Source organism: Pogoniulus pusillus, chromosome 25 (genome assembly GCF_015220805.1).
Source record: "Pogoniulus pusillus isolate bPogPus1 chromosome 25, bPogPus1.pri, whole genome shotgun sequence".
In the NCBI taxonomy this organism is placed as follows: domain Eukaryota; kingdom Metazoa; phylum Chordata; class Aves; order Piciformes; family Lybiidae; genus Pogoniulus; species Pogoniulus pusillus.
The window spans coordinates 19,903,099-19,930,928 of NC_087288.1; the positions used below are offsets into that span (position 1 = coordinate 19,903,099).

Sequence of the window (27,830 nt, forward strand, 5' to 3'; positions counted from 1 at the left end):
GGAAGAGAAAGTGGTGTGGAAGAGAAAGTGGTGTGGAAGAGAAAGTGGTGTGGAAGAGAAAGTGGTGTGGAAGAGAAAGTGGTGTGGAAGAGAAAGTGGTGTGGAAGAGAAAGTGGTGTGGAAGAGAAAGTGGTGTGGAAGAGAAAGTGGTGTGGAAGAGAAAGTGGTGTGGAAGAGAAAGTGGTGTGGAAGAGAAAGTGGTGTGGAAGAGAAAGTGGTGTGGAAGAGAAAGTGGTGTGGAAGAGAAAGTGGTGTGGAAGAGAAAGTGGTGTGGAAGAGAAAGTGGTGTGGAAGAGAAAGTGGTGTGGAAGAGAAAGTGGTGTGGAAGAGAAAGTGGTGTGGAAGAGAAAGTGGTGTGGAAGAGAAAGTGGTGTGGAAGAGAAAGTGGTGTGGAAGAGAAAGTGGTGTGGAAGAGAAAGTGGTGTGGAAGAGAAAGTGGTGTGGAAGAGAAAGTGGTGTGGAAGAGAAAGTGGTGTGGAAGAGAAAGTGGTGTGGAAGAGAAAGTGGTGTGGAAGAGAAAGTGGTGTGGAAGAGAAAGTGGTGTGGAAGAGAAAGTGGTGTGGAAGAGAAAGTGGTGTGGAAGAGAAAGTGGTGTGGAAGAGAAAGTGGTGTGGAAGAGAAAGTGGTGTGGAAGAGAAAGTGGTGTGGAAGAGAAAGTGGTGTGGAAGAGAAAGTGGTGTGGAAGAGAAAGTGGTGTGGAAGAGAAAGTGGTGTGGAAGAGAAAGTGGTGTGGAAGAGAAAGTGGTGTGGAAGAGAAAGTGGTGTGGAAGAGAAAGTGGTGTGGAAGAGAAAGTGGTGTGGAAGAGAAAGTGGTGTGGAAGAGAAAGTGGTGTGGAAGAGAAAGTGGTGTGGAAGAGAAAGTGGTGTGGAAGAGAAAGTGGTGTGGAAGAGAAAGTGGTGTGGAAGAGAAAGTGGTGTGGAAGAGAAAGTGGTGTGGAAGAGAAAGTGGTGTGGAAGAGAAAGTGGTGTGGAAGAGAAAGTGGTGTGGAAGAGAAAGTGGTGTGGAAGAGAAAGTGGTGTGGAAGAGAAAGTGGTGTGGAAGAGAAAGTGGTGTGGAAGAGAAAGTGGTGTGGAAGAGAAAGTGGTGTGGAAGAGAAAGTGGTGTGGAAGAGAAAGTGGTGTGGAAGAGAAAGTGGTGTGGAAGAGAAAGTGGTGTGGAAGAGAAAGTGGTGTGGAAGAGAAAGTGGTGTGGAAGAGAAAGTGGTGTGGAAGAGAAAGTGGTGTGGAAGAGAAAGTGGTGTGGAAGAGAAAGTGGTGTGGAAGAGAAAGTGGTGTGGAAGAGAAAGTGGTGTGGAAGAGAAAGTGGTGTGGAAGAGAAAGTGGTGTGGAAGAGAAAGTGGTGTGGAAGAGAAAGTGGTGTGGAAGAGAAAGTGGTGTGGAAGAGAAAGTGGTGTGGAAGAGAAAGTGGTGTGGAAGAGAAAGTGGTGTGGAAGAGAAAGTGGTGTGGAAGAGAAAGTGGTGTGGAAGAGAAAGTGGTGTGGAAGAGAAAGTGGTGTGGAAGAGAAAGTGGCCATGCAGGAATTGGTTTGAGCTGGTGAAATAAGAAGGGAGATCCTGAAAGCAGACCTTTTCAAACAAACTAACAAAAAACCCCCAAACAAACCCCACAACTGTGTTCTGAGCTTAACCTGGCTAACAAGGAGCTAAAACTGATTGCCTTTGCCTGGGATCAAAAACTATGACTGATTCACAGAATGGGTTGCCCAGGAAGGTGGTTGAGGCTCTGTCCCTGCAGGTGTTTAAGGCCAGGCTGGATGGGGCTCTGTCCAGCCTGCTCTAGGGTAGGGTGTCCCTGCCTATGGCTGGGGGGTTGGAACTGGCTGATCCTTGTGGTCCCTTCCAATCCTGCCTGACTCTGATTCTATGACTGTCACTTGTTTTGTTAAGAGAGTAAACTCTGTGTTCTGTTCTCACCCACTCGCCAAACCTTACATATGTTTTACACATGGAATATTCTCCTTCCTACTCTGAACACTTTGCCTCTATTTTCCTATCTTCCCCCACATTTCTTGTACACCAAAAAAAAAAAACCAACCCAAAACAAACAAACAAAAAAAACCCAAGACAGGAACCAGTTGAACAGCAACTGGTTGACAAAAGTCCAAGCTCCTTGGGTCTCCTCTCGTATATTACCTTAGTAATGGAGACCTGGAACCTTTAGGATTCCAAAGGATGAAGTTTCTCCAAACACACAGGCTGCCTAATTGCATTTCATGATCTGGGTTCAGACATTTCCATACTTTTCAACACTCACACAGTCACTTGGCAGAGGAAAACACAAACCCATCAGAGCAGGGGCAATGAACACCACGTGCACAGCCTATGTACTACACAGGCAACACTGGGAACAGGGAGAAGGATAAAGATGCACAGCCCACACTGCACAGACCACCATGTGCACAGCAAAACCACTACACAGGCAACACAGGGAACAGAAAGATGGATAAAGATGCACAGCCCACACTGCACAGACCACCATGTGCACAGCAAAAACACTACACAGGCAACAGTGGGAACAGGGAGAAGGATAAAGATGCACAACCCACACTGCATAGACCACCATGTGCACAGCAAAACCACTACACAAGCAACAGTGGGAACAGAGAGAACGATAAAGATCACAGCCCACACTGCACAGAACAGGGTTCCTTACCAGACTCCAATGGTCACATCCTCCTCTGGCTGCAGATAATAATTACAAGTGTGGTTTAAACCTTGATCCTGTGGTCTTTTCAAGTCAATGAAATATGGGACCCTCACTGAAATGAAATTAAAAAGAAATACTATGAAACTTTGTTATCTTTACCTTTATTTCCTCACTGAACTGCTTTACCAAGGCACTGAAGAGCTGCACCAACTGGTGCACTCTGCTGGGAATACTTTAAGGGGAGTGGTTTTAAGCTGAGAGACAGTAGGCTTAGGCTAGATTTTAGGAAGAAGTTCTTCAGTATGAGGGTGGTGAGACTGTGGAACAGGTTGCCCAGACAGTTTGTGGGATGCTCTCTCCTTGGAGGTGTTCAAGAGCAGGCTGGATGAGGCCTTGAGCAAACAAGTCTAGCTGAGAGGCATCCCTGCCCATGTCAGGGGGGTTGGAGTAAATGACCTCTAAGGTCCCTTCCAACCTAAGCTGTTCTATGGTTCTATAACCTGGCTACAGCTGTGACCGAAATGTGAGCATCAAAGATAGCAAAGTAAAAAGACACAAGCAACCAGCAAAAAAACCCAAACAACACTACCAACAAAAACCCCAACCCCAAACAAACCAACCAGTGAGCAGGCCAAAGCTCAGAAGCAAGGGAGACAGACAAAGCTTCCTGTGGCTCACATGTAACCCTTTCTGCCCAGTCTGCGTTGTACATCTCAGAGATGCAAGACAGCTCCTGCTGTGCCAGTGGGGCAGCTTAGCTGCTTTGGCAAACCTTTTACTGTTTGCTGGTGAGACAAACCTCCTGGAACAAAGGCTGCATCCCAGGTGGGCAGGAGAGCCAATGGCATCCTGGTCTGGCTCAAGAGCAGTGTGGCCAGGAGGACGAGGGAGGTTATTCTGCCCCTGTACTTAGCATGCTGAGGCTGCACCTTGAGTGCTGTGTCCAGTTCTGGGCTCCTCCATTCAAGAGAGATGTTGAGGTGCTGGAACGTGTCCAGAGAGGGGCAGCAAAGCTGGTGAGGGGCCTGGAGCACAGCCCTGTGAGGAGAGGCTGAGGGAGCTGGGGGTGTGCAGCTTGCAGAAGAGGAGGCTCAGGGCAGAGCTCATTGCTGCCTACAACTCCCTGAAGGGAGGCTGTAGCCAGGTGGGGTTGGTCTCTTCTGTCAGGCAATCACCAACAGAACAATGGGACACAGTCTCAAGCTGTGCCAGGGGAGGTCTAGGCTGGATGTTAGGAGGATGTTGTTGGCAGAGAGAGTGATTGGCATTGGAATAGGCTGCCCAGGGAGGTGGTGGAGTCACCATCCCTGGAGGTGTTGAAGCAAAGCCTGGCTGAGGCACTTAGTGCCATGGTCTGGTTGACTGGCTAGGGCTGGGTGCTAGATTGGACTGGATGATCTTGGAGGTCTCTTCCAACCTGGTTAATTCTATGATTGTATGCCTCAGGGATACTGGAGCAAGGACATGTTATGGGACAATTAGTTCAGTCACTTGGGAATTAGAGCAAGGAACTTCAGGGAGAACTAACAAAGATCTGCTAGGGCAAATTAACAACTGCAATGACATGAACCCAACAGGAGTTGGTCATTCTACCTTCTGCAAGCAAAGGAAAGTATTTTTCTAAACTTAATTACAAAGCATAAGTGAGGTTTAAAGGCAAATCCAGATCACAAAGAAGTCCCTCTCACACAGTAGAGCTCCACCATTTTCAATCCCATGGATTGTAACAGTGGTCAGGCATTGGAGGAGACTGCCCAGGAGAGCAGTGGAACCACCATCCCTGGGAGGTGTTTAAAAGATGTCTGGATGAAAAGAAAGGGACATGGTGCAACAGTTGTGTACCAGGAGACATTTGGTTATGGTTGGACTTGATAATCTTAAGGTCTTTTCCAACCAGCCTATTCTATGCTCAGGCCTGCCTGGGCAACCTGGGAGCTGAGTCAACTTCTCAAACCCACTGTACCACCAGTTTGACCAAGAACAAAGGTTAAATGGACACAAGGACAAGTGCAGAGTCTTGCATCTGGGTAAGACCACCACCATGTACCAGCATAGGCTGGGGGCTGAGCTGTTGGAGAGTTCCAAGGAAAAGGATCTAGGAGTCCTGGTGGACAACAGGATGACCATGAGCCAGCAATGTGCTCTTGTAATCAAAAGGGCCAGTGGCATCCTGGGGTGGATTAGAACAGGTGTAGATAGCAGGGCAAGAGGGGTTCTCCTCCCCCTCTCTTCAGCCCTGGTGATACCACATATGGAATATTATGCCCACTTCTGGGCCCCTTGGTTCAAGAAGGACCTCAGGGAACTGCTTGAAAGAGTCTATCACAGAGCCACAGAGACACTGAGGGGAGTGGAACACCCCCCTTAGGAGGAAAGGCTGAGGGAACTGGGACTCTTCAGCTTGGAGAAGAGGAGACTGAGAGGTGACCTCATCCATGTTCATAAAGATGTGCAGGGCAGTGTCAGGAGGACAGAGCCAGGCTCTGCTCAGAGATGCCCAGTGACAGGACAAGGGGCAGTGGTGCAAGCTGCAGCAGAGGAGGTGCCAGGTGAACTTAAAGAAAAACTTTTCACTGTGAGGATGACAGAGCCCTGAAACAGGCTGCCCAGAGAGGTTGTAGAGTCTCCTTCTCTGGAGACATTCAAAAGCCACCTGGATGTGTTTCTGTGTGACCTGCCCTAGGACATCTTGCACTGGCAGCGGGGGAGGACTGGATGACCTTTTGAGGTCCTTTCCAACCCCTGATGTTCAATCTGAGTGCATGAACAGGCCTCTTCTATCCCAACCACTGTATTCTCCTCCTTTGTTTTCAGACTAAAAGTCACTGCTTGGAAAAAGCTTGTTTGCTGTCCCTGCCTGCAACTTTGTGGGACCCTTCAAAACATAGATTTGACATGCTGCACAGATTCCCTGAAGGAGACCATTCTGGCTGAAAGCCTGGTCATTGTGTTTCTGTAAAGACACAAATGGACTGAGAATGCTTTCCAAAATAGAGTTTGGAGAACTTATAACCTGTGAGAGTTCATTTCCTTCACAAGCTATATACACGCAGGGTGAAGCTGATGAAGGGTCTGGATAACACATCTTGTGAGGAGCAGGTGAGGGAACTGGGGTTGTTTAGCCTAGAGAAGAGGAGGATTGCTCTCTACAGCTGCCTGAAAGGAGGTTGCAGTGAGGTGGAGGTTGGTCTCTTTTTCCTAGTATCAGGTGATAGAATGAGAGGAAATGGCCTGAAATTCTGCCAGGGGAGGTTTAGGTTGGATATGAGGAAAAAATTCTTTCCTCAAAGAGTGGTCAGGCATTGGAACAGGCTGCACAAGGAGGTGGTGGAGTCACCATCCCTGGAGGTGTTCAACATGTGGACATGGCACTTAGGGACACAGATTAATGACCATGGTGGTCTTAGACTGATGGTTGGACTTGATGACCTTAAAGGTCTTTTCCAACCCTAATGGTTCTACGAAAGTCAATGCAGACAAAGAAAGAATAAAGAAGCTCCCTCCCTTCACCCCTCACCCATCCCAACAGACCAAGTCACTTACCAAAGTTTAGGAAGACCAGCTTTGCCTGAATAGCAGGGCAAAGCTTGACCAGGAATGGAATGGCTACGTACACTCCCAGCAGCCAGACGAGCAGCTTCCGCAGCCGGAACCATACCCCAGATCGCCTGCAGGGAAGAGGAGACAGACCTGAGCACAGCAGTCATTTCCTGGCACGGGTCTCACAGCCACACAGTGCACCAGCTTGGAAGGCACCCTCAAAGGTGACAACCCTGCCCAGCCCCTCTGCAGTCAGCAGAGACATCTCCAACTAGGTCAGGTTGCTCAGGGCCTCATTGAGTTTGACCTTGAATGTCTCCAACCACCTCTGCAGGCAACCTGATCCAGTATTTCATGGCTCTCACAGTGAAGAACTTCCTCCTAATGTCTAACCTAAATGTACTCTGCTCTTGTTTAAAACCATTGCCCCTCATCCTCGCACTACAGGCCCTCCTAAACAGTCCTTCCCCAGCCTTCCTGTAGGTCTCCTTCAGGTACTGAAATGCAGCTACAAGGTCTCCCCAGAGCCTCGTCTTCTCCAGGCTGAACAATCATAACTCTCTTCCAGCCTGTCTTTGTAGGTGAGGTGCTCCAGGCCCTCTGATCATCTTTGTGGCTCTCTTCTGGACTCCCTTCCAAAAGGTCCACATCCTTCCTGTGCTGAGGACTCCAGAGCTGAACAATGTACTGCAGGGGTAGTCTCACAAGAGCAGAGCAGAGGAACGAATCGCTCCTCTCAGTATGCTGACCACACTGGTTTTGATGCAACCCAGGGCAGGATTTGCCTTCTGGGCTGCAAGTGCACACTGCTGAATCACATCCAGCTTCTCATCCACCAGTCCCTCCAAGTCCTGTTCTGCAGGGCTGCTTTCAATCTCACCATCCCCCCAGACACCCCTCTTGAAACCCCTGGGCTTGGCAGAGAAGCCACCAGAGCCGGTGCAGGAGCACACAGAATCACAGAACTGCCTGGCTGAAGAAACCTTAAGATCACAGAGTTCGACCACAAGCTAACATCTCATGCTCTGTGTGCTTGGTGCATCTGAAGACCTGAGCATTTGCTCCTTAAACAAACCTGGACTGCAAACAGCTCCCGTAGCCTCAGTTGCAGGAGAGAAGCAGAGGCAACCAAAGCGCCAGCTGCTGATCGCAGCTGAGAAAAAGGGAATAGAAACTCCCCTCTGGAACCACACTGTAACAAAAGCCTTTTCCTGCTGATTCCACAGATGGGGACATCTTTAGAAATGCACAGCACGTGTTTGTCCCCAGAACGCAGCCTGACAGCACTTCCCCTTTACATGGCTAGCAGCGAGGCTTTGCTCCAGTCCATTTGCAGGTATTTTGAGGAACTGAGCCTAAGGAGAGTGATAAAATCACACAGCACCTCGTGGCCAGGCTGCAGCAGGCATTCTGCCTCGCTCAGCTGACAGGATCCAGACCTCTCAACACCCTGCAGAGCAAAGTTCTTTCATAAAGCAGTCTGACATTTCCCACCTGCGGCACCACTCTTCGTGCCTCCAGCCTGAGTTTGTCCCAGCCTCTTGTTTCTGTTTTCAGAGAAGCACAGAATGATTTGGGTTGGAAGGAACCTTAAAGATGGTTTAGTTCCAACTCCCCTGCTGCAGGTAGGGCCACCTTCCACTAAACAAGGTTGATCAAGACCCTGTCCAGCCTGGCCTTGAAAACCTCCAGGAAGGGAGCATCCACAACCTCCCTGGGTAACTTGTTCCAGTGTCTCACTACCCTCACTGGAAAGAATTTCTTCCTAATGTCCAGTCTAAATCTGCCCTCTTCTAGCTCAAAGCCATTCCTCCTCATCCCATCACTAGAGGAGGCTCGGGGGGGGGAGGGGGGGGGGAGTGGGGGCTCATTGCTCTCTACAACTACCCAAAGGGAGGCTGTAGCCAGGTGGGGTTGGGCTCTTCTCCCAGGCAACCAGCAACAGAACAAGGGGACAGAGTCTCAAGTTGTGCCAGGGCAGGTCTAGGGTGGATGTTAGGAGGAAGTTGTTGGCAGAGAGAGTGATTGGCATTGGAATGGGCTGCCCAGGTGAGGTGGTGGAGTCACCATCCCTGGAGGTGTTGAAGCAAAGCCTGGCTGAGGCACTTAGTGCCATGGTCTGGTTGACTGGCTAGGGCTGGGTGCTAGGTTGGCCTGGATGATCTTGGAGGTCTCTTCCAACCTGATTGATTCTATGATTCTATAAGCCTTTGTCCAGAGTCCCTCCCCAGATTTCTTGTTGACCCTCTTCAGGTACTGGAAGGCTGCTTTGTCTCTCTGAAGCCTTCTCTCTTCCAGGCTGAATAACTTCAACTCTGCCAGCTGTCCTCATAGTATTTCTCCTCTTCTCCTAAACATTCTGATTGGGAAGAGCAAGCTACAAAAGAACCCCAAAACCAACAACACTAAAAAAAACGAACCAAAGACAAAAATCAAACAAAACCCAAAGCATCACACAACAGCTACTTCAGCATTTCTTCCCTCAAAATATACCTATTGCTTCAAAGTAGCTGCCACAGACACAGCTGTACATATAACGTGGCCATACACATAAAGGTGCAAAACTCATGGACACAGTCAGGGAATTGTTTCAGTTGGGAAAGACCTCTAAGATCATTGGGTCCAGCTGCCAACCTAACCCCGCTATGGCCACTAATCCGTATCACCAGGTGCCATGCCCACACGTTTCCTGGGCAATTCCAGGGATGCTGACTCCAACACCTCCCTGGGGAGCCTCTTCCAATGCCTGATCATTCTTTCCATAAAGCAATTTTTCCTCATATCCAACCTAAGCCTCCCCTAACACAATTTCAGGCCACTTCCTCTTGTTCTGTCACCTGGTACTAGGGAGAAGAGACCAACCTCCACTTCACTCCAACCTCCTTTCAGAGAGTTCATAGAATCATAGAATAATCCAGGTTGGAAGAGACCTCCAAGATCATCCAGGCCAACCTAGCACCCAGCCCTAGCCAGTCAACCAGACCATGGCACTAAGTGCCCCAACCAGGCTTGGCTTCAACACCTCCAGGCACGGTGACTCCACCACCTCCCTGGGCAGCCCATTCCAATGCCAATCACTCTCTCTGACAACAACTTCCTCCTAACATCCACCCTAGACCTGCCCTGGCACAACTGTGTCCCCTTGTTCTGTTGCTGGTTGCCTGGGAGAAGAGCCCAACCCCACCTGGCTACAGCCTCCCTTCGGGGAGTTGTAGACAGCAATGAGCTCTGCCCTGAGTCTCCTCTTCTCCAGACTAATCAACCTCAGTTCCCTCAGCTGCTCCTCACCAGACCTGTTCTCCAGACCCCTCACCAGCTTTGTTGCCCTTCTCTGGACATGCTCCAGCACCTCAGTGTCTTTCTTGTAGAGGCCCAAAACTGAACAGAGTTTTCAAGGTGCAGCCTCAGGATGCTGAGTACAGGGGCATGATCACTTCCCTGCTCCTGCTGGCCACACCATTCCTGGTCCAGGCTAGGATGCTGGTGGCTTCCTTGGCCTCCTGAGCACACTGCTGGCTCATGTTCAGCTGGCTGTTAACCAACACCCCCACGTCCTTTTCTGCCTGGGCAGCTTTCCAGTCACTCTGTCCCAAGTCTGGAGCGCTCCTGGGGTTGTTGTGACCCAAGTGATCTGGCTGATTAACATTTTATGTGCAGAAACACTGATGCCCTCACGTACCACTGCAATCAAGAACTAAAATCCATGTAAACCCTTCAGGCAGTACAAGTTCCTCTGCTTCTCAGCAACAGTCTCAAGCAGAAATGAGATTGTACAACACCGAGCAGCCAGTTTGCAGTACTGGGAACTGCTGGCAGCTGAAAGCAGAAATCAGTTTTTCCAAGAAGCACAGAATTACTAATCTCCCATCTGGTGATTTTAGGAGCTGACACACTAAACCTGCTCCTCACTGCTGTGAAGAGTTTGAACACTAGTTTGAGGCCAATCAGAATATTTTCATGAGAGAAGTTAGATCATTGGTTGTGAAAAGAAAATAATGATGAAGTCTGCATCATTCATTGGTTTGCTGAGAGGGATAAAAAGCCAAAATGTTTGGCTGGGGCACTTAGTGCCATGGTCTGGTTGACTGGACAGGGCTGGGTGCTAGGTTGGACTGGATGAGCTTGGAGGTCTCTTCCAACCTGGTTGATTCTATGAAATACAAGTGATACAATGTTATTTAAAGGAAACTGGTTGAGTGAATGCCTAGGTTACAGGGACACTGGTTTAGGTGGGGTTGGATATACTATAGTGGTGTTCTAAGGGGGAGCCACTGACCAGAAGCTTTATGGTACAACACTGGCCACTTGGAGCAAACAATGCATGCCTTGCTAGGGACTGAAGGCTTGAAGAAGTGCTGACAGACTGGTGGTGGCTGGCTTGTGCTGGAAGTTCCCATCACAGTAAAACAAAAGGTTGTGAGACGATGCCAAGGACATCAGGAGTTAAAGAAACAAGAACTTGCTAATGGAAGAAACTTATCAGCAAGCCATGAAGATGTAATACCGTTGAGATGTGTGTTCCTAACGACTGAACTTTACTCATTAGCATACCACTGACCAGCAGGACAAGGGAGATGATCCTCTCTACTCTGTTCTCCTGAGACCTCAGTTCTGCAGCCCCCAACACACAGAGAGCATCCAACTGTTGGAGCGGGACTAGAGGAGAGATGTACAGAGAGTTGGAGCACCTCCCCTACTGGCACAGGCTGAGTTGGGGGCTGTTCAGCACGGAGAAGAGAAGGCTCCAGGAACACCCTATAGCTGCCTTATAAGTACCTGAAAGATGCCACAGGAAAGCTGGGGAGGGGCTTTTTACAAAGCCTTGTAGTGGCAGGGTGCAGGGGAATGGCTTTGAGATGAAAGAGAGGAGATTTAAACTGGAGATTGGTAAGAAATTCTTTCCAGTGAGGGTGCCCAGATGCTGGAATAGGTTGCCCAGGGAGACTGTGGATGTCCCCTTCCTAGAGGTGTTCGAAGTCAGGCTGGATGGGGCCTTGATCAACCTGGTCTAGTGAACAGTGTCATCACCCATGGGGGATGGGTTGGGAACTAGATGAACTTTCAGGTTTCTTCCAACCTAAACCACTCTATGATTCTAATACTTAAAACACACACACACCCCTCCTTGAACTGAGAAGCCCCTTACCTACATGGACCAACTCCTCTTGGAGCATGCCTTATTCATTTTGTAGGTACTGCTGTTTTAATTGAAGGCAAAGAAGCTGTAAAGCAGTGGAGAAGAAAAACAACAATAGGTATGCAGAGCATGCTAAGGAGGCTTCCTTCTTAGAGGAAACGCTTCCTTACTTTGAGGGTGTCCGGGCACAGGAACAGGCTGCCCAGAGAGATCTACCTCTGGGGACTATCAAAACATGCCTAGGCACATTCCTATGCAACCTGACAGAGGCACTAGCAGGCAGGTTGGACTGCAGAGGTCCCTTCCAGCTCCTACCATTCTGTGATTCTGTGAACTGAGGCAAGAGTATGGAACTCTGTAAAGAGGTAGGGCTAGCTCTGTGGAACACACCTGGCTCCTGACTTTGCACCAGTCTGCGAGAACTAAAACCCCTCCACTCTCTGTGAATATTGGCTGCTGCACACCAGCTGAATGACACAAACAACTGGGATGGAGAAATAGTTTTGTTGTGCATCTTTCAAGATCTAAACAGCATCTGCAGCCCTAGATTCAAGACAAAGCTTTAGGTGTGCTAGTTTGAAGCTAGCTAGAACGTTTTGGTGAGAAGAATTAGAATACAGGCTGTGAAAAGGGAACACTGGTGATGTCTGCTGCACTCATAGGCTTGCTGAGATGGATAAGAACAAGAACACAAATACAGATAATGGAGTTGCTCTCTGAGCTCTGTGGGCTGCACTTCTCTCCCTAACCTAACCTGCCATCTGTGTGACTAACCCACCTGCTTCCTAACCCCCCTGGCCACCCTCCAATCTTCCTTGGGCCAAGGCAATGTCTGGGGTAAGGTAGAGGGGTGGGAGAAGGTGAAGGGTGGTTGGGAGCCCCTCCTGGGGACTCAGGTTTCTGGGAGGGCTGCTGTGTTTCTGTGTTACCTTTTCCCTTGTCTGTGTCTGTCTATAACTGCATATCCTGTAACCGTCTGCTTGTCTGTTGTGCTAAGCTGTAAATACAAAGCTTCATTCCATTTCCAGAGTCTAGTGTGGGTGGTTTCCTAAGTGTGGGGGTGCAGGGAACACCCAAACCATCACACTAGAGAAGAGGGTTTTCAGCATAATGCAAAGAGAGACACTCCAGTCCCCCTCAACTGGCAACTGCTAGGGGCACTCACAGAAACCTACCCATCCAAAACCTGCCTACACCACAACTGCTTCTCTGCCTCCTCTCATGCAGGAACCACATTCTAGACTTCAGAAACATTTATCACTAAAACTGATGCACTTTCCTTGGCAAGCTAAAGGAACTGTCATTTTTCATCAGGGAAAACAAGCAAACAAATAGTAGTAAGACACTGCCAGCCAGCTCTGGATACAAAAATACATTTTGAAAGGTTCAACAGATTTAAATACTTCCCATGGCAAACTTGACAATTGAAGAGGTGAAGAAAGCCAGCAAGACTTCCAATGACATCATTTCCATACCTTGAGCCCAGTTTCCTAAAGCAGAAGAAAACTCAGGAAAGCAGAAACAAGACAGGAATGACAGAGGAAACAGTACAAAGCAGTAAGCTTTAGGATATTAGTATCAACTGTGCCCAGTTCTGGGCCCCTCAATTCAAGAAAGATGTTGAGGTGCTGGAAGGTGTCCAGAGAAGGGCAACGAAGCTGGTGAGGGGCCTGGAACACAAACCCTGTGAGGAGAGGCTGAGGGAGCTGGGGGTGTGCAGCCTGCAGCAGAGGAGGCTCAGGGCAGAGCTCATTGCTGTTTGTAACTACCTGCAGGGAGGCTGTAGCCAGGTGGGGTTGGGCTCTTCTCCCAGGCAACCACAAATAGAACAAGGGGACACAGTCTCAAGCTGTGGCAGGGCAGGTCTAGGCTGGATGTTAGGAGGAAGTTGTTGTCAGAGAGAGTGATTGGCATTGGAATGGGCTGCCCAGGAAGGTGGTGGAGTCACCATCCCTGGAGGTGTTGAAGCAAAGCCTGGCTGAGGCACTTAGTGCCATGGTCTGGTTGACTGGCTAGGGCTGGGTGCTAGGTTGGACTGGCTGAGCTTGGAGGTCTCTTCCAACCTGGTTCATTCTATGATTCTAATGACATCAAAACCAGACTGCCCTGTGGAGAGCAGCAGAGAGGGCAGCAGCAGAAGTCACAGAATTAACAGGGCTGGAAGACACCTTCAAGATCATCAGGTCCAGACTGCGCAATCAGTAGCAAGCTACACAAAGTCTGCCTGCAGCTGTAGTGAAAGGAGCCCAGAAGAAGTACTCAAGAGCCAGGCTCTGCAGAGCAATCCACTGTAAAACCCTGCAAGGTGACCACACACAAACCCCACAGCTTTCAGTAACACCACACAAGATTGTGGCTGGGCTAATCCCAACAGACCACAGCTCTCTCCTCTCAAATTCAAACCAGCTTTCCACAACCACTCCCATAAGTGATCAACAAATGGGTGAAGATAAGCCAGTGTGTGTGCCCCAGCAACCACCAAGGCAAACAGCATCCTGGCCTCTGTCAGCAACAGTGTGGCCAGCAGGGCCAGGGAAGGGATTGTCTCCCTGCACTCAGCACTGGCGGGGCCACACCTACAGGACTGCATTCAACTTTGGAGCCCTCGCTACAAGAAAGGCATAGAGGTGCTGGAGCAGACCCAGAGAAGGGCAACAAAGCTGGTGGAGGATCTAGAGAACAGGTCTGGTGAGGAGCAGCTGAGGGAACTGAGGTTGTTTAGTGAGGAGAAGAGGAGGCTGAGGGGAGACCTTCCTACTTGCCACAACTCCTTGACAGGAGGTGGTAGCTAGGTGGGGGTTGGTCTCTTCTCCCTAGTAACAAGTGACAAGAAGAGAAGAATCACAGTATCACAGTGTCACAGTATCACCAAGGCTGGAAGAGACCTCACAGATCATCAAGTCCAACCCTTTACCACAGAGCTCAAGGCCAGACCATGGCACCAAGTGCCACGTCCAGTCCTGCCTTGAACAGCTCCAGGGATGGCGACTCCACCACCTCCCCGGGCAGCCCATTCCAGTGTCCAATGACTCTCTCAGGGAAGAACTTTCTCCTCACCTCCAGCCTAAATCTCCCCTGGCACAGCCTGAGGCTGTGTCCTCTTGTTCTGGTGCTGGCCACCTGAGAGAAGAGAGCAACCTCCTCCTGGCCACAACCTCCCCTCAGGTAGTTGTAGGCAGCAATAAGGTCTGCCCTGAGCCTCCTCTTCTCCAGGCTAACCAATCCCAGCTCCCTCAGCCTCTCCTCGTAGGGCTGTGCTCAAGGCCTCTCCCCAGCCTCGTTGCCCTTCTCTGGACACGCTCAAGCATCTCAATGTCCCTCCTAAACTGGGGGGCCCAGAACTGAACACAGGACTCAAGGTGTGGTCTAACCAGTGCAGAGTACAGGGGCAGAATGACCTCCCTGCTCCTGCTGGCCACACCATTGCTGATGCAGGCCAGGATGCCACTGGCTCTCTTGGCCACCTGGGCACACTGCTGGCTCATGTTCAGGTGGGTATCAATCAGCACCCCCAGATCCCTCTCTGTCTGGCTGCTCTCAGCCACTCTGACCCCAGTCTGTATCTCTGCATGGGGTTGCTGTGGCCAAAGTGCAGCACCCTGCACTTGGAGCTATTGAAGCTATCCCCTTGGACTCTGCCCATCTGTGCAGGCGGTCAAGGTCCTGCTGCAGAGCCCTTCTGCCCTCCAACCCAGCCACATCTGCCCCCAGCTTGGTGTCATCTGCAAACTTGCTGATGACTGACTCCATGCCCTCATCCAGATCATCTATGAAGATGTTAAAGAGGATGGGGCCCAGCACTGATCCCTGAGGGGATTATTCTCAAGTTGCACCAGACCTGTTTAGGTTGGATATCATAAGAAACTTCTTCATTGAAAGGGTTCCCAGACTGGAACAGGCTCCTCAGAGAGGTGGTTGAATACTCATTGCTGAGGTGTTTCGAAAAGGCAGGGAGGTGGTGCTGAGGGACACAGTTCAGCACTAGCTTCAGAAGAGCTGGAGAACGTCTGGAGTGAGTCTTAAAGGTCTTTTTTAGCTCAAACGATTCCCTGATTCTGTGATTAGCACCTACCGCCCACTGCCGTCCGCGGCATGGGAGTGTGGGAGAGGACCACTGAAGCGTGGCTGACGTTCTGTTGCTGAGCAATCAATCAGGATCTAATTTAGCTCTCTCTGGTGAGAAAACTGGGGCTTTTCATTAAGGCTTTGTCTCACTTGGCTGCTTGCTCAGAGCTAGCACAGCCTTACAGTTTTCTTGTCCCTCACGCTTGAGGTGACTCTGCCATCACCACCTTCTCACCCAGAACTAACCCAGGTGAGAAACCAGGCAGGGTGGGGGCTCCCCAGCGAGCTGCCCTAACCAGTGCCAAACGGAGAGCTCCTGGGGGAGGGCTACTGCATACACCTGAGTTTCAGTTCTACAGAAAAATAACCCCAAAGCATCCAACTTGTTTAGAAAGGCACCAAGAGTCAGGTCTGAACTCCTCCAGACACAAGCAGAGCACATCAAAACACAGGCTCTTCGAATGTCTGGGCTTGCAAAAGCACTTAGTAGGACCCAGCCACAAGCTGGAAGGGAGGAACATAAAAGACAGAAGAGCACATTGTCCAAGGAATGCTGTCAGAGCTCAGGAATTGATGTAGCTGCTCTTGTTTCAGAGTCTGAACTCAGACATCTCCCTCTCTGCTCTGGTACCCCCTGCCAAATGCTAATCGGTAATGTGACATTTACCCTTCATCTCCAGGGAGATGTCTACTTAAAATGCAACCAGGGCAGAGCCTCTAGCCATTAAGAAACAGCTTCCCTTCTCCTGATAACTCACAGACAAAGTGCTATAGTACAGCCGTTGTGAAATTATTAGGGAAGTCTTTAGTGAGCAATTTGGCTCAATTAAACTGCTCTTGCTCTACAGAGAAGCTGCTTCAGGAAAGAAATGCCCTGCATGGGGAGCTTCTGGTGTGCTCAGGCCAAAGCAGCAGCAGCAACAACAGACTCCTTACTCCCTTTTTAACAGGAAACTCAATTTGCCTTAGCTGGAAACTACAAATGTGTTAAAGAATAAGCAGCTAAAAGCTAAATATATTGAGGAAGATCATTGCAGGAGAAACCCCCCAAACAGCAACAGAAAACATCCAACCTCAATCCAAAACACCCAAACCTAAGTCACCCCAGAAGCAAAACTTCCCCCACTGACACCACATTTTCTTCTTCCATTCACCAAAGGGTGTTAGAATCATACAATCACAGAATGGTTTAGCTTGGAAGAGACCTCAAAGCTCATCCAGCTCCAATTCCCTGCCATAAGCAGGGACACCTTCCACTAGAATAGATGGCCCCAAGGTCTCACCCAACCTGGCCTTGAACACTTCCAGGGAGGGAGCAGTCACAGCCTCCCTGGGCAACCTGTGCCAGTGTCTCACCACCCTTGCTGGAAAGAACTTCTTCCTAACACCTAGTTTAAATCTCCCCTCTGCCAGTTTGAACCCATTCCTCCTCATCCTCGTACAAGACCTTGCAAATAGTCCCTCCCCAGTTCTGCTCATCTTCTGTGTTCTGTCCAAACGCAGGCAAAATCTGAAGTGGTTTCTGCTTTGCACACTGTATCTCCAGACACACATTTAAAGGAAGAAATGATTGATTTTCTGGGAGGATACCATCAGCCATGACAACTTCTGGTAATTTACACATGGCCAAAGGTTCTGTTTTCATTCAGAACAGAGGTGTTTTGCATTTGTGTGATGGTTTGGGTGTTCCCCATCCCCTTTGGAAATCATCCAGACTGGACTCAGAGGCTCTGGAAATGGAATGAAGCTTTGTATTTACAGCTTAGCACAAGAGACAAACATATAGTTACAGGATATACAGTGATACACAGACAAGGGAAAAGGGAACACACACACAGTATCACACACAGTATCATCAGGGTTGGAAGAGACCTCACAGATCATCAAGTCCAACCCTTTACCACAGAGCTCAAGGCCAGACCATGGCACCAAGTGCCACATCCAACCTTGCCTTGAACTGCCCCAGGGATGGCGACTCCACCACCTCCCCGGGCAGCCCATTCAGCCCACAGACACACAGCAGCCCTCCCAGAAACCTGAGTCCCCAGGAGGGACTCCCAACTGCCCTTCCACCTTCTCCCACCCCTCTACCTTACCCCAGACATTGCCTTATGCCCAAGGAAGAATGGAGGGTGGCCAGGGGGGTTAGGAAGCAGGTGGATTAATCAGAGAGACAGAAGGTGAGGTTAGAGAGAAATGCAGCCCAGAGCCCAGGCAGTGCCCGAATGCCTTATCTAGGTTTGTACTCCTGTTCTCATCCATCTCAGCAAGCCTTTGAGTGCAGCAGACATCAGCCTTGTTTCCCTTTCACAGCCTGGAATCCAGTTCTTCTCACCTAAACATTCTAGCTAGCTTCAAAGCAGCACAATTTGGGTAGACAGTAAGACAGCCAGCAGTGAAGAATTAGGGGTCACAGAATCACACAATGGTTTTGGTTGGAAAAGACCTCTAGATTCACAGAGTCCAGCCATCAACCTAACCCCACCATGGCCACTAAACCATGCCCCAAAGTGCCATGGCCACACCTTTCCTGAACACCACCAGGAATGGTGACTCTATCACCCTTCCACTTCATCAGCCATACGGACAGTGGAGTTGAGTGCACCCTCAGCAAGGCTGGAGGTGACAGCAAGCTGTGTGGCCTGGTTGATGCACTGGAGGGAAGTGATGCCATCCAGAGACACCTGGACAGGCTTGAGAATAGGGCCCATACCAACATCAGGAAGTTCAACACCATCAAGTGCAAGGTCACACACCTGAGTAAGGGCAATCCTGCTTGGGGCTGTTGTAGCCAAAGTGCAGAACCCTGCACTTGGCCTTGTTCAATCTCATCCCATTGGCCTCTGCCCACCCATCCAGCCTGTCCAAGTCCTTCTTCAGGGCTGTCCTACCCTCCAGCAGCTCCACAGCTGCTCCTAGCTTGGTGTCATCTGCAAACTTACTGATGCTGGACTCAATCCCCTTGTCCAGATCATCAATAAAGATACTGAACAGGACTGAGCCCAGCACTGATCTTTGGGGCACACCATCAGTGACTGTCACCTCTTAAAAAGTCCCTCACATCACCTTCCAGTCTGAGAAGTTCCCCAAGTTCATTTGACAAGCTCTACCTGGGTACAGGTGCACTTAACCTCACTTCCCCACTCACTGCCATACATGCGTGTAGCCTGAGGCTGGCAAACATTCCCATGCCCACAAAAGAAAGCTCCCTGCAGGAAAGACCTGCATCTGTATCACCATGGATACATGCAAATACATGAACACATTGATCGGTTTGTAGTTTAGCAGCCGTGGTAGAAAAGCTTCTTTGAAGAAGGAGCCTCCACATCCTTCTCTTCTGGCAGTGCCTTCGGCTCACAGACACTACAACTGCTGCCTTAGTCACATTCATAGGCTCACAAATTGCGCTGGGTTGGAAGGAAACACAGTATCACAGTGTCACCAGTATCACCAAGGTTGGAAGAGACCTCACAGATCATCAAGTCCAACCCTTTACCACAGAGCTCAAGGCCAGACCATGGCACCAAGTGCCACGTCCAGTCCTGCCTTGAACAGCTCCAGGGACGGCGACTCCACCACCTCCCCGGGCAGCCCATTCCAGTGTCCAATGACTCTCTCAGTCATTGACTCAGTCTCAAATCTCCCAACTCATCTTGTCCAACCCTTCTACAGTCAGAAGGGACACCTCCAACTAGATCAGGCTGTGCAGGGCCACATCAAGTCTGATCTTGCATGTCTCAAGGAATGAAGCCTCCAGCACACCTCTGAGCAAGCTGTTCCAGTATTTCACCACTCTCACCGTGAAGAACTTCCTCCTTAATGCCCAGCCCAAATCCACTGTGCTCCAGTTTAAAACCACTGCCCCTCATCCTATCACCTCTGCCCTCCTAAACAGTCCTTTCCCAGCTTTCCTGTAGGCTGGTGGGGGGCCTGGAACACAAACCCTATGAGGAGAGGCTGAGGGAGCTGGGGGTGTGCAGCCTGCAGAAGAGGAGGCTCAGGGCAGAGCTCATTGCTGTCTGCAACTCCCTGAAGGGAGGCTGTAGCCAGGTGGGGTTGGGCTCTGCTGCCAGGCAGCCAGCAACAGAATAAGGGGACACAGTCTCAAGTTGTGCCAGGGCAGGTCTAGGCTGGATGTTAGGAGGAAGTTGTTGGCAGAGAGAGTGATTGGCATTGGAATGGGCTGCCCAGGGAGGTGGTGGAGGCACCGTCCCTGGAGGTGTTGAAGCAAAGCCTGGATGAGGCACTCGGTGCCATGGTCTGGTTGACTGGCTAGGGCTGGGTGCTAGGCTGGACTGGAGGATTCTATGATTTTAGGTGCCCTTCAGGTACTGAAATGCAGCTATAAGGTCTCCCCAGAGCCTTCTCTTCTCCAAGATGAACATTCCCAACTCTTTCACAGCCTCTTTCCATAGGAGAGGTTCTCCAGCCCTCTGATCATCTTTGTGGCCCTCCTCTGGACCCAATCCAGCAGGTCCATGTTCTTCGTGGATTGGGAGCCCCAGAGCTGGACAATAACTCTGTGTGAGATCTCAACCAGAGCAAAGCAGAGTAGCAATCACCTCTCAAGCTGCTGACCACACTTCTCTCAATGCAGCCCAAGATGACATTGGCCTTCTGGGCTGCAAATGCACATTGCTGGCTCACATCCAGCTTCTCATCCAGCAGCATTCCTCTTCATCAATGCACTTTCCCTCCTTCCATCACAAGACATCTATCCCCAAGCTCTTTCCTGAAGCTTCCTTATCCATTTCAGCCCCAAAACAAGAAGTTGCCTACAGGGCACCTCATTTTGGTGGGTTGTTGCAACTACCTGAATGCAGATGAGGTGTGAAACTTGAAGCTCCCACATTCCCCCATTCTAACTCTTCCTGCCCCTCACTCAGACTGCTTTCATGCCTCCTTCTGATTAGGATCAAGTGATTAAACATTAACTTAAAACAATAAACAGCAAGAAGGAAGTTATCCAGCCAGTCATGCCCATGAACTGGGGTTTCTTGGGGTTTCTGAACTGGCATTTTCAGAAGGGTTCAGCAAGCTTCATCTACTAAGACCTCAGTAACTACATTTCAGCTTGAGGAATTAGGGAAAGATTTTGGGTGGGACCTGCAAGAAAGAAGACCCCAGTGCATCACAACAGGGAACTGTGGCATCAGCACTCAGACTATGGGCAGCCTGTTCCAATGCCTGACCACTCTTTCAGCAAAGAAATTTTTCCTCATATCCAACCTAAACCTCCCCTGGAGCAGCTTCAGGCCACTTCCTCTCACCCTGTCAATAGTTATGTGGGAGAAGAGTTCGACATCAGCCTCAGTCCAACCTCCTTTCAGGAAGCAGTAGAGAACAATGAGGCCTCCTCTCAGCCTCCTTTTCCCCAGACTAAATAATCCCATCTCCTTCAGCCAACCCTTACAAGACTTCTTCTCCACACCCCTCACCAGCTTCATCACCCTCCATTGCTTCAGCACCTCAATTTCTTATACTGAGAGGCCCAAAACCAAATACTAGTTCAAGGTGCAGCACCATCACTGTCCTACTCCTGCTGGCCACACCATTCCTGATCGAGGCCAGGATGCTGGTGGCCTTCTTGACCACATGAACACTCTGCTGGCTCATGTTCAGATGGCTCTCACCCAGCACCCCCAGGTCCTTTTCTGCTGAGCAACTTTCCAAGCCTGGAGCATTCATAGGATTGTAGCGACACAAGTGCAGGACCCAGCACATGGCTTTGTTAAACCTCATACAAATGACCTTAGCCCATTGATCCAACCTATCCAGACCTCTTTGCAGACCCCTCCTACCCTCAAGCAGATCAACACTCCCACTTAATTTTTTGTGCTCTGCAAGTTTACTGCAGACTGAGACTGCAAGCTGAGACTGCATCCAACCCTTTTACCTAAATCGCTGACAAAGAGGTCAAACAGGACCAGCCCCAGCACTGAGTCCTAGGGAACACTGCTTGTGACCAAACAAAGCAGTAAGTCCATAAAGTGAGGGTAAGGCAGAGATAACGGAGCAGAGATAACGGAGCAATGCAGGAGCCTTTGGCAACAAAACACATTTGCAGAAAGCAAACCAAACAAAACAAGGTAGGGAAAGGCTGGCACAAGATTTATCCACCCCACAGGACAGGGACATGAGAGCTACATCTAATTTTTTTTTTCCCCTGGAGCAGTTCTGGGCCCCTCAATTTAAGAAGGACATTGAGATGCTTGAGTGTGTCCAGAGAAGGGCAATGAGGCTGGGGAGAGGCCTTGAGCACATCCCTACAAGGAGAGGCTGAGGGAGCTGGGATTGGTTAGCCTGGAGAAGAGGAGGCTCAGGGGTGACCTTATTGCTGTCTACAACTACCTGAGGGGAGGTTGTGGCCAGGAGGAGGTTGCTCTCTTCTCTCAGGTGGCCAGCACCAGAACAAGAGGACACAGCCTCAGGCTGTGCCAGGGGAGATTTAGGCTGGAGGTGAGGAGAAAGTTCTTCCCTGAGAGAGTCATTGGACACTGGAATGGGCTGCCCGGGGAGGTGGTGGAGTCGCCGTCCCTGGAGCTGTTCAAGGCAGGACTGGACGTGGCACTTGGTGCCATGGTCTGGCCTTGAGCTCTGTGGTAAAGGGTTGGACTTGATGATCTGTGAGGTCTCTTCCAACCTTGGTGATACTGGGATACCTCAGGAGACAAGGAGGAGTTGATCATTCAGCAATGCAACACTGATTGAAAGTGTCTCCTGACAGCATGGTACAAGCAACAGCTGTTCCTCCTCCATGCTTGGGTAAAAGGGCATTAGCATTTGTGTGACAAGATTAACCTGGAAGCTGCGTTCAAGAAGAAAGGAGCAGATGCTTCTGTTATTTTAAGTATGTAGTAAACAATGAATAATTATACCCTAGGCAACTGAACAATTTACTTTTGGGACAGAAAAGCAGGCTTGGGGATTAGGGTTTTAAGGTTGTTGACTTGCTTTGAATGCATCTTCTGCAACAGCTGTTCAGTTGGCACCAGAACCTTTCCAGTACAAACCATTTCTTTAATTTCTAAGAGCATGCTTTCTCCTAATTCCTCAGCAGTGCTACTGACACTAATCTGACACTGCCCTGATGAGACCACACCTGAAATACTGTGTCCGGTTCTGGGCTCCCCAGTTCCAAACAGACAGAGAAATACTGTGCCCAGTTTGGGGCTCCCCAGTTCCAAACAGAGAAATACTGTGCCCAGTTCTGGGCTCTCCAGTTCCAAACAGACAGAGAAATACTGTGCCCAGTTTGGGGCTTCCCAGTTAGAAACAGACAGAGAAATACTGTGCCCAGTTTGGGGCTCCCCAGTTCCAAACAGACAGAGAAATACTGTGCCCAGTTTGGGGCTTCCCAGTTAGAAACAGACAGAGAAATACTGTGCCCAGTTTGGGGCTCTCCAGTTCCAAACAGACAGAGAAATACTGTGCCCAGTTTGGGGCTCCCCAGTTGGAAACAGACAGAGAAATACTGTGCCCAGTTCTGGGCTCCCCAGTTGGAAACAGACAGAGAAATACTGTGCCCAGTTTGGGGCTCCCCAGTTGGAAACAGACAGAGAAATACTGTGCCCAGTTCTGGGCTCCCCAGTTCCAAACAGACAGGTATCTATGAAGTTGATTAAGGGTCTTGAGCTCCTCTCTTATGGAGAAAGGCTCAGAAACTTGGGGCTGTTTAGCATGGAGAAGGCTGAGAGGGATCTTACTGATGTGTATAAACACCTGAGAGGTGGGTGTCAGGATGGAGGTGACAGTCTCTTTCTGGTCGTGCCTGGTAATAGGTTAAGGAACAATGGACATTAGCTGGAACACAGAAGTTCCACCTCAACATCAGGAGAGACTTCTTTACCGTGAGGGTGGCAAAGCCCTGGAGCAGGCTGCCCAGAGAGGTTGTGGAGTCTCCTTCTCTGGAGACTTTCAGAACCCAACTGGACGTATTCCTGTGTGACCTGCCCTGGGTGATCCTAACTTGACAGGGACATTGGATTCAATGACCTCTGGAGGACACTTCCAACCCCTAACATTCTATGATTCTAACCAACTCCAAAATCACTCATACTAGATCCTTAGTTGAGCTTGGCACTGAGATACTGAAACACTTCTTGTTTAGCCTGGAGAAGAGGAGGCCTCGTTGCCATCTACAACTACCTGAAGGGAGGCTGTAGCCAGGTGGGGTTGGGCTCTTCTGCCAAGCAACCAGCAGCAGAACAAGGGGACACAGCCTCAGGTTGTGCCAGGGCAGGTCTAGGCTGGATGTTAGGAGGAAGTTGGTGGCAGAGAGAGTGATTGGCATTGGAATGGGCTGCCCAGGGAGGGGGTGGAGTCACCGTCCCTGGAGGTGTTGAAGCCAAGCCTGGCTGGGGCACTTAGTGCCATGGTCTGGTTGACTGGCTAGGGCTGGGAGGTCTCTTCCAACCTGGTTAATTCTATTATCCTATGGTTCACTGTGGGGCAAGCAGAATCACAGAATGGTCAGGGATGGAAGGAACCTCAAGGATTGTTTAGTTCCAATCCCCCTGCCATGGGCAGGGACACCTCACACTAGATCAGGTTGCTCAGAGCCCCATCTAGCCTGGCCTCAAAAACTTCCAGGGGAGTGGCTTCTAACACCTCCCTGGGCAACTGCTCTGGTGTCTCAGCACCCTCACGGTCAAGAGCTTAACATCCAATCTGAATCTGCCCACTTCTAGTTTTGCTCCATCCTCCCTAGTCCTATCACTACCCAACACCCTAAAAAGTCCCTTACCAATTTTCCCTCCACAGTGTTAACTAAATTTTAAAGTTTTTCACTCATTTCACAGCTGACAGCTGGTTTATATTAAAGGCACAGACAGCTACTAGTCCATGAGCTGGGGAACACAAAGCTCTCTGCAAATGAAAGAGGAAAAAACAGAACATTATCATAAAAAGACTCAAAGAGCACCAGAAATGCAAACCAGGAGTTTGAGACCAGCTGAGTCAGACTTGTAGAGCTCATTTCTCTCTACTGCATTGCTCACAAGGAGCAATGATCAAGGTGCACAAGAGCAAAACCAATGTAGACATTAAACACTCCACCACAGTTCCCAGCTGCTGTTAAACATCGTGAGTATAAGCTGGAACACAGCAAGTTTCACCTCAACATGGGGAAAAACTTCTTCACTGTGAGGGTGCTGGAGCACTGGAACAGCTTGCCCAGAGAGACTGTGGAGTCTCTGACTCTAGAGATAATTCCAAACCCATATGGATGGGTTCCTCTGTGCCCTGCCCTAAGTGATCCTTCTTTGGCATGAAAGCTGGATGGATACTCTCTAGAAGTCCCTTCCAATTCCTAACATTCTATGGTTTTATAAAGCCATTCACCTGTTGAATGCATACTCTAACTGAAAAAGCATCCAGTATGGCCAGGCCACCTCCTCCTACCACCACTCAGAACTGGTTAATGCACTGCAAACCTGCCAGGCTTGCAGGGAATCACAGAACTGTTTTGTTTGGGAAGACCTCCAAGATCACCAAATCCAAACATCAACCTATAACCACCATGGCCACCAAACCATGTCCCAGAGTGTGACAGCCACAAGCTTTCCTGAACTGGTAACTGCACCTGTGAGAACTTTCCAGCAGCAACAGGAATGCACAGGTTCAGACTTTGCTCCTGTGGACACACATCTATGAACAGGTCCACATTTCCAAGCTGCACAACTCTGAGAGCAGAAAACCTTTTCTTCACACAACAATTTGTGGAAGACAGTCACCAGCCACACAGCTTGAGAATGGCCACTGCTGGAAGGGTTTGTGGCTTTGGCTCTCTTTGAAACCACCTGAGCAAAAGCACCATTTGTGTACTGCAAACATCTTTCATTTTAAATGCAGGAAGACCTTCATTTTGTATCCCACAGAATCACAGAATGCCAGGTGGGAAGGGACCCCAAGGATCACCTGGTCCAACCTTTGCCTTTGTCTGACTGAAATAGCTCTGCTTTTGCTGGCAGAGATCAGAAGCCATTGCTCTTTAGAAGTCTGAAGGAAGACAAAGCAGCTTTTGTGTTAGCAGGGATCCTGCCACCATTTAGACCAGAACACATCACTAGTAATACATTTTGATTACAATAAACCAACAGTTCCCTGTTTGAGACATACAAGCAAACAAGAACACTGAACAATGCCAAAACATCACATGTGCTGACTGTCAGCTGAGCACAGTGACATTTAGCTGACAGTCACAACGGCTCTGTAATTGTGACTTGTTTAAAAAGGGAGGCTTAAACGGGCAGTGCATGGCCAAAAACAACAGCCATGATTAAAGGACTGATCCACAGAACTGCTGTCAGGCTCTGGCATACCTTGAACAGGAGTGTGTTTCACAGATAGCTGGCAAAATTAAGCTGTTCCTGCTTTCCTTTGTGCTGTGAGACACTAGAACAGGCTGCCCAGGGAAGCTGGGGATGCCTCCTCCCTGGAAGTGTTCAAGGTCAGGTCAGACAGGGCCTTGAGCAACCTGGGCTCATGGAAGGTGTCCCTGCACATGGTAGGGGGATTGGAGCTAGATGATTGTTAAGGTCCCTTCCAACCCAAACCATTCTATGATTTATTCAATGATTCCAGATTTAGCTATTATCTTGTTGGGGAAACATCTCCAAAAAGACAAAGGCTTGAGCAATTAATGACAGTTAAAAGCAGAGGTTTTGGTAATCCTACACAACTGTGTTCGGTTCTGGGCCCCCCAGTTTAGGAGGGACATTGAGATGCTTGAGCGTGTCCAGAGAAGGGCAACGAGGCTGGGGAGAGGCCTTGAGCACAGCCCTACGAGGAGAGGCTGAGGGAGCTGGGATTGGTTAGCCTGGAGAAGAGGAGGCTCAGGGGAGACCTTATTGCTGTCTACAACTACCTGAGGGGAGGTTGTGGCCAGGAGGAGGTTGCTCTCTTCTCTCAGGTGGCCAGCACCAGAACAAGAGGACACAGCCTCAAGCTATGCCAGGGGAAATCTAGGCTGGAGGTGAGGAGAAAGTTCTTCCCTGAGAGAGTCATTGGACACTGGAATGGGCTGCCCGGGGAGGTGGTGGAGTCGCCGTCCCTGGAGCTGTTCGAGGCAGGACTGGACGTGGCACTTGGTGCCATGGTCTGGCCTTGAGCTCTGTGGTAAAGGGTTGGACTTGATGATCTGTGAGGTCTCTTCCAACCCTGATGATACTGTGATACAACTCTGATGAGCCAAGCCAGAAAATACATCCCAAGAAGCTGAAAAGCAGGTGATGGAATTTCTACTTCGCTGCAGAGAAGCAGAACATTTTGCAGCACTGTGCACCAGTCTACCATAAAGTCTAAAGGGGAAAAAAAAGCAGTTCCATGGAGATAGACTTTGCCAAGAGGGCAAATGGTATCCTGGAGCACATCGAGAGAAGTGTGTCCAGAATGCCTAGGGAGGTTCTTCCTTGCTCTACTCTGCCCTGGTGAGACCACACCTGCAATACTGTGTCCAGTTTCGGGCTCTCCAATTCAAGACAGACAGGGATCCACTGGAGAGAGTCCAGTGGAGAGTTATAAGGGCAATTAAGGGACTTGAACATCTCTTCTGTGAAGAAAGGCTGAGAGACCTGGGGTGGTGCCCAGTAATAGGACAAGGAACAACTGATATAAGGTGGAACACAGGAAGTTCCACCTCAGCATGAGGGAAAACATTCCTCTGGAGGTGGCAGAGCACTGGAGCAGGCTGCCCAGAGAAGTTGTGGAGTCTCCTTCTCTAGAGACATTAAAATCATGCCTGGATGTGCTGCTGTGTGTGAGCTGTTCTGTGTGAGCCTGCTCTGGCAAGATCCAGTGATCTCTAGAGGAGACTTCCAACTGCCAGCATTCTATGACTCTATGAAATGTGGTCCCTGCTTTGGCAGTGAAAGGGGAAGAGTGCTTCACTAGGGATGGCACAAAGCTATCAGGGGCTGGCAGAAAAGGGCATTCACTGTGCTTCTGTTGGATTTGCAACAACAAGAGAATGGGATCTTCCCAATGACTGTGTCCAATGCACAGTTTTCACATTCAGCAGTACAAAACTGATGCTGTCAGCTTTAGTCCTGCTTCCTAAAGCTGCTCTGAAACCAACCAAAGCTTTACAAAACATAAGCTAGGGCTGCTCTAGGGGAGCAAACAGGGCCAGGCTTCCCTTCTTGGAAAGGCTAAAGATGGATCTGATTCTTCAACACCTCACACACATTTTCCCTCACAAGCAAGGATGTTGCAGCCTGAAAGCCCTGACTCCAAAGCTCCAGTTGCATCACCTTCATTTGTGTAGGCTTCTCTGTCTCAGAAAAGACACCCCAGGGGAAGCTTCACTGCCAAGGGAAGGTAAATCATCCTCTAGACAGGGCAAACGCATTTACTGTTCACTGCTCTGAGCTTGGTTATATCCCACTGAAAAGTGCTTTTCCAGTTATGTCACACAAGGCTGTTTATTCTGCACACCTCTAG

General features: G+C 49.7%; 1 protein-coding gene across 1 annotated transcript in view; it reads right to left on the bottom strand.

Moving 5' to 3' along the window:
• The window catches only part of ABHD12 (abhydrolase domain containing 12, lysophospholipase), a 69,080-nt gene that overhangs the window by 23,866 nt on the left and 17,384 nt on the right, over positions 1 to 27,830 (bottom strand). The window contains exons 2-3 of the mRNA XM_064164662.1: positions 6,191 to 6,315; positions 2,654 to 2,759 (exon numbers count right to left, since the gene is read on the bottom strand). Coding sequence (XP_064020732.1) covers positions 2,654 to 2,759; positions 6,191 to 6,315 — 231 coding nt within the window. The remainder of the gene's footprint in view (positions 1 to 2,653; positions 2,760 to 6,190; positions 6,316 to 27,830) is intronic.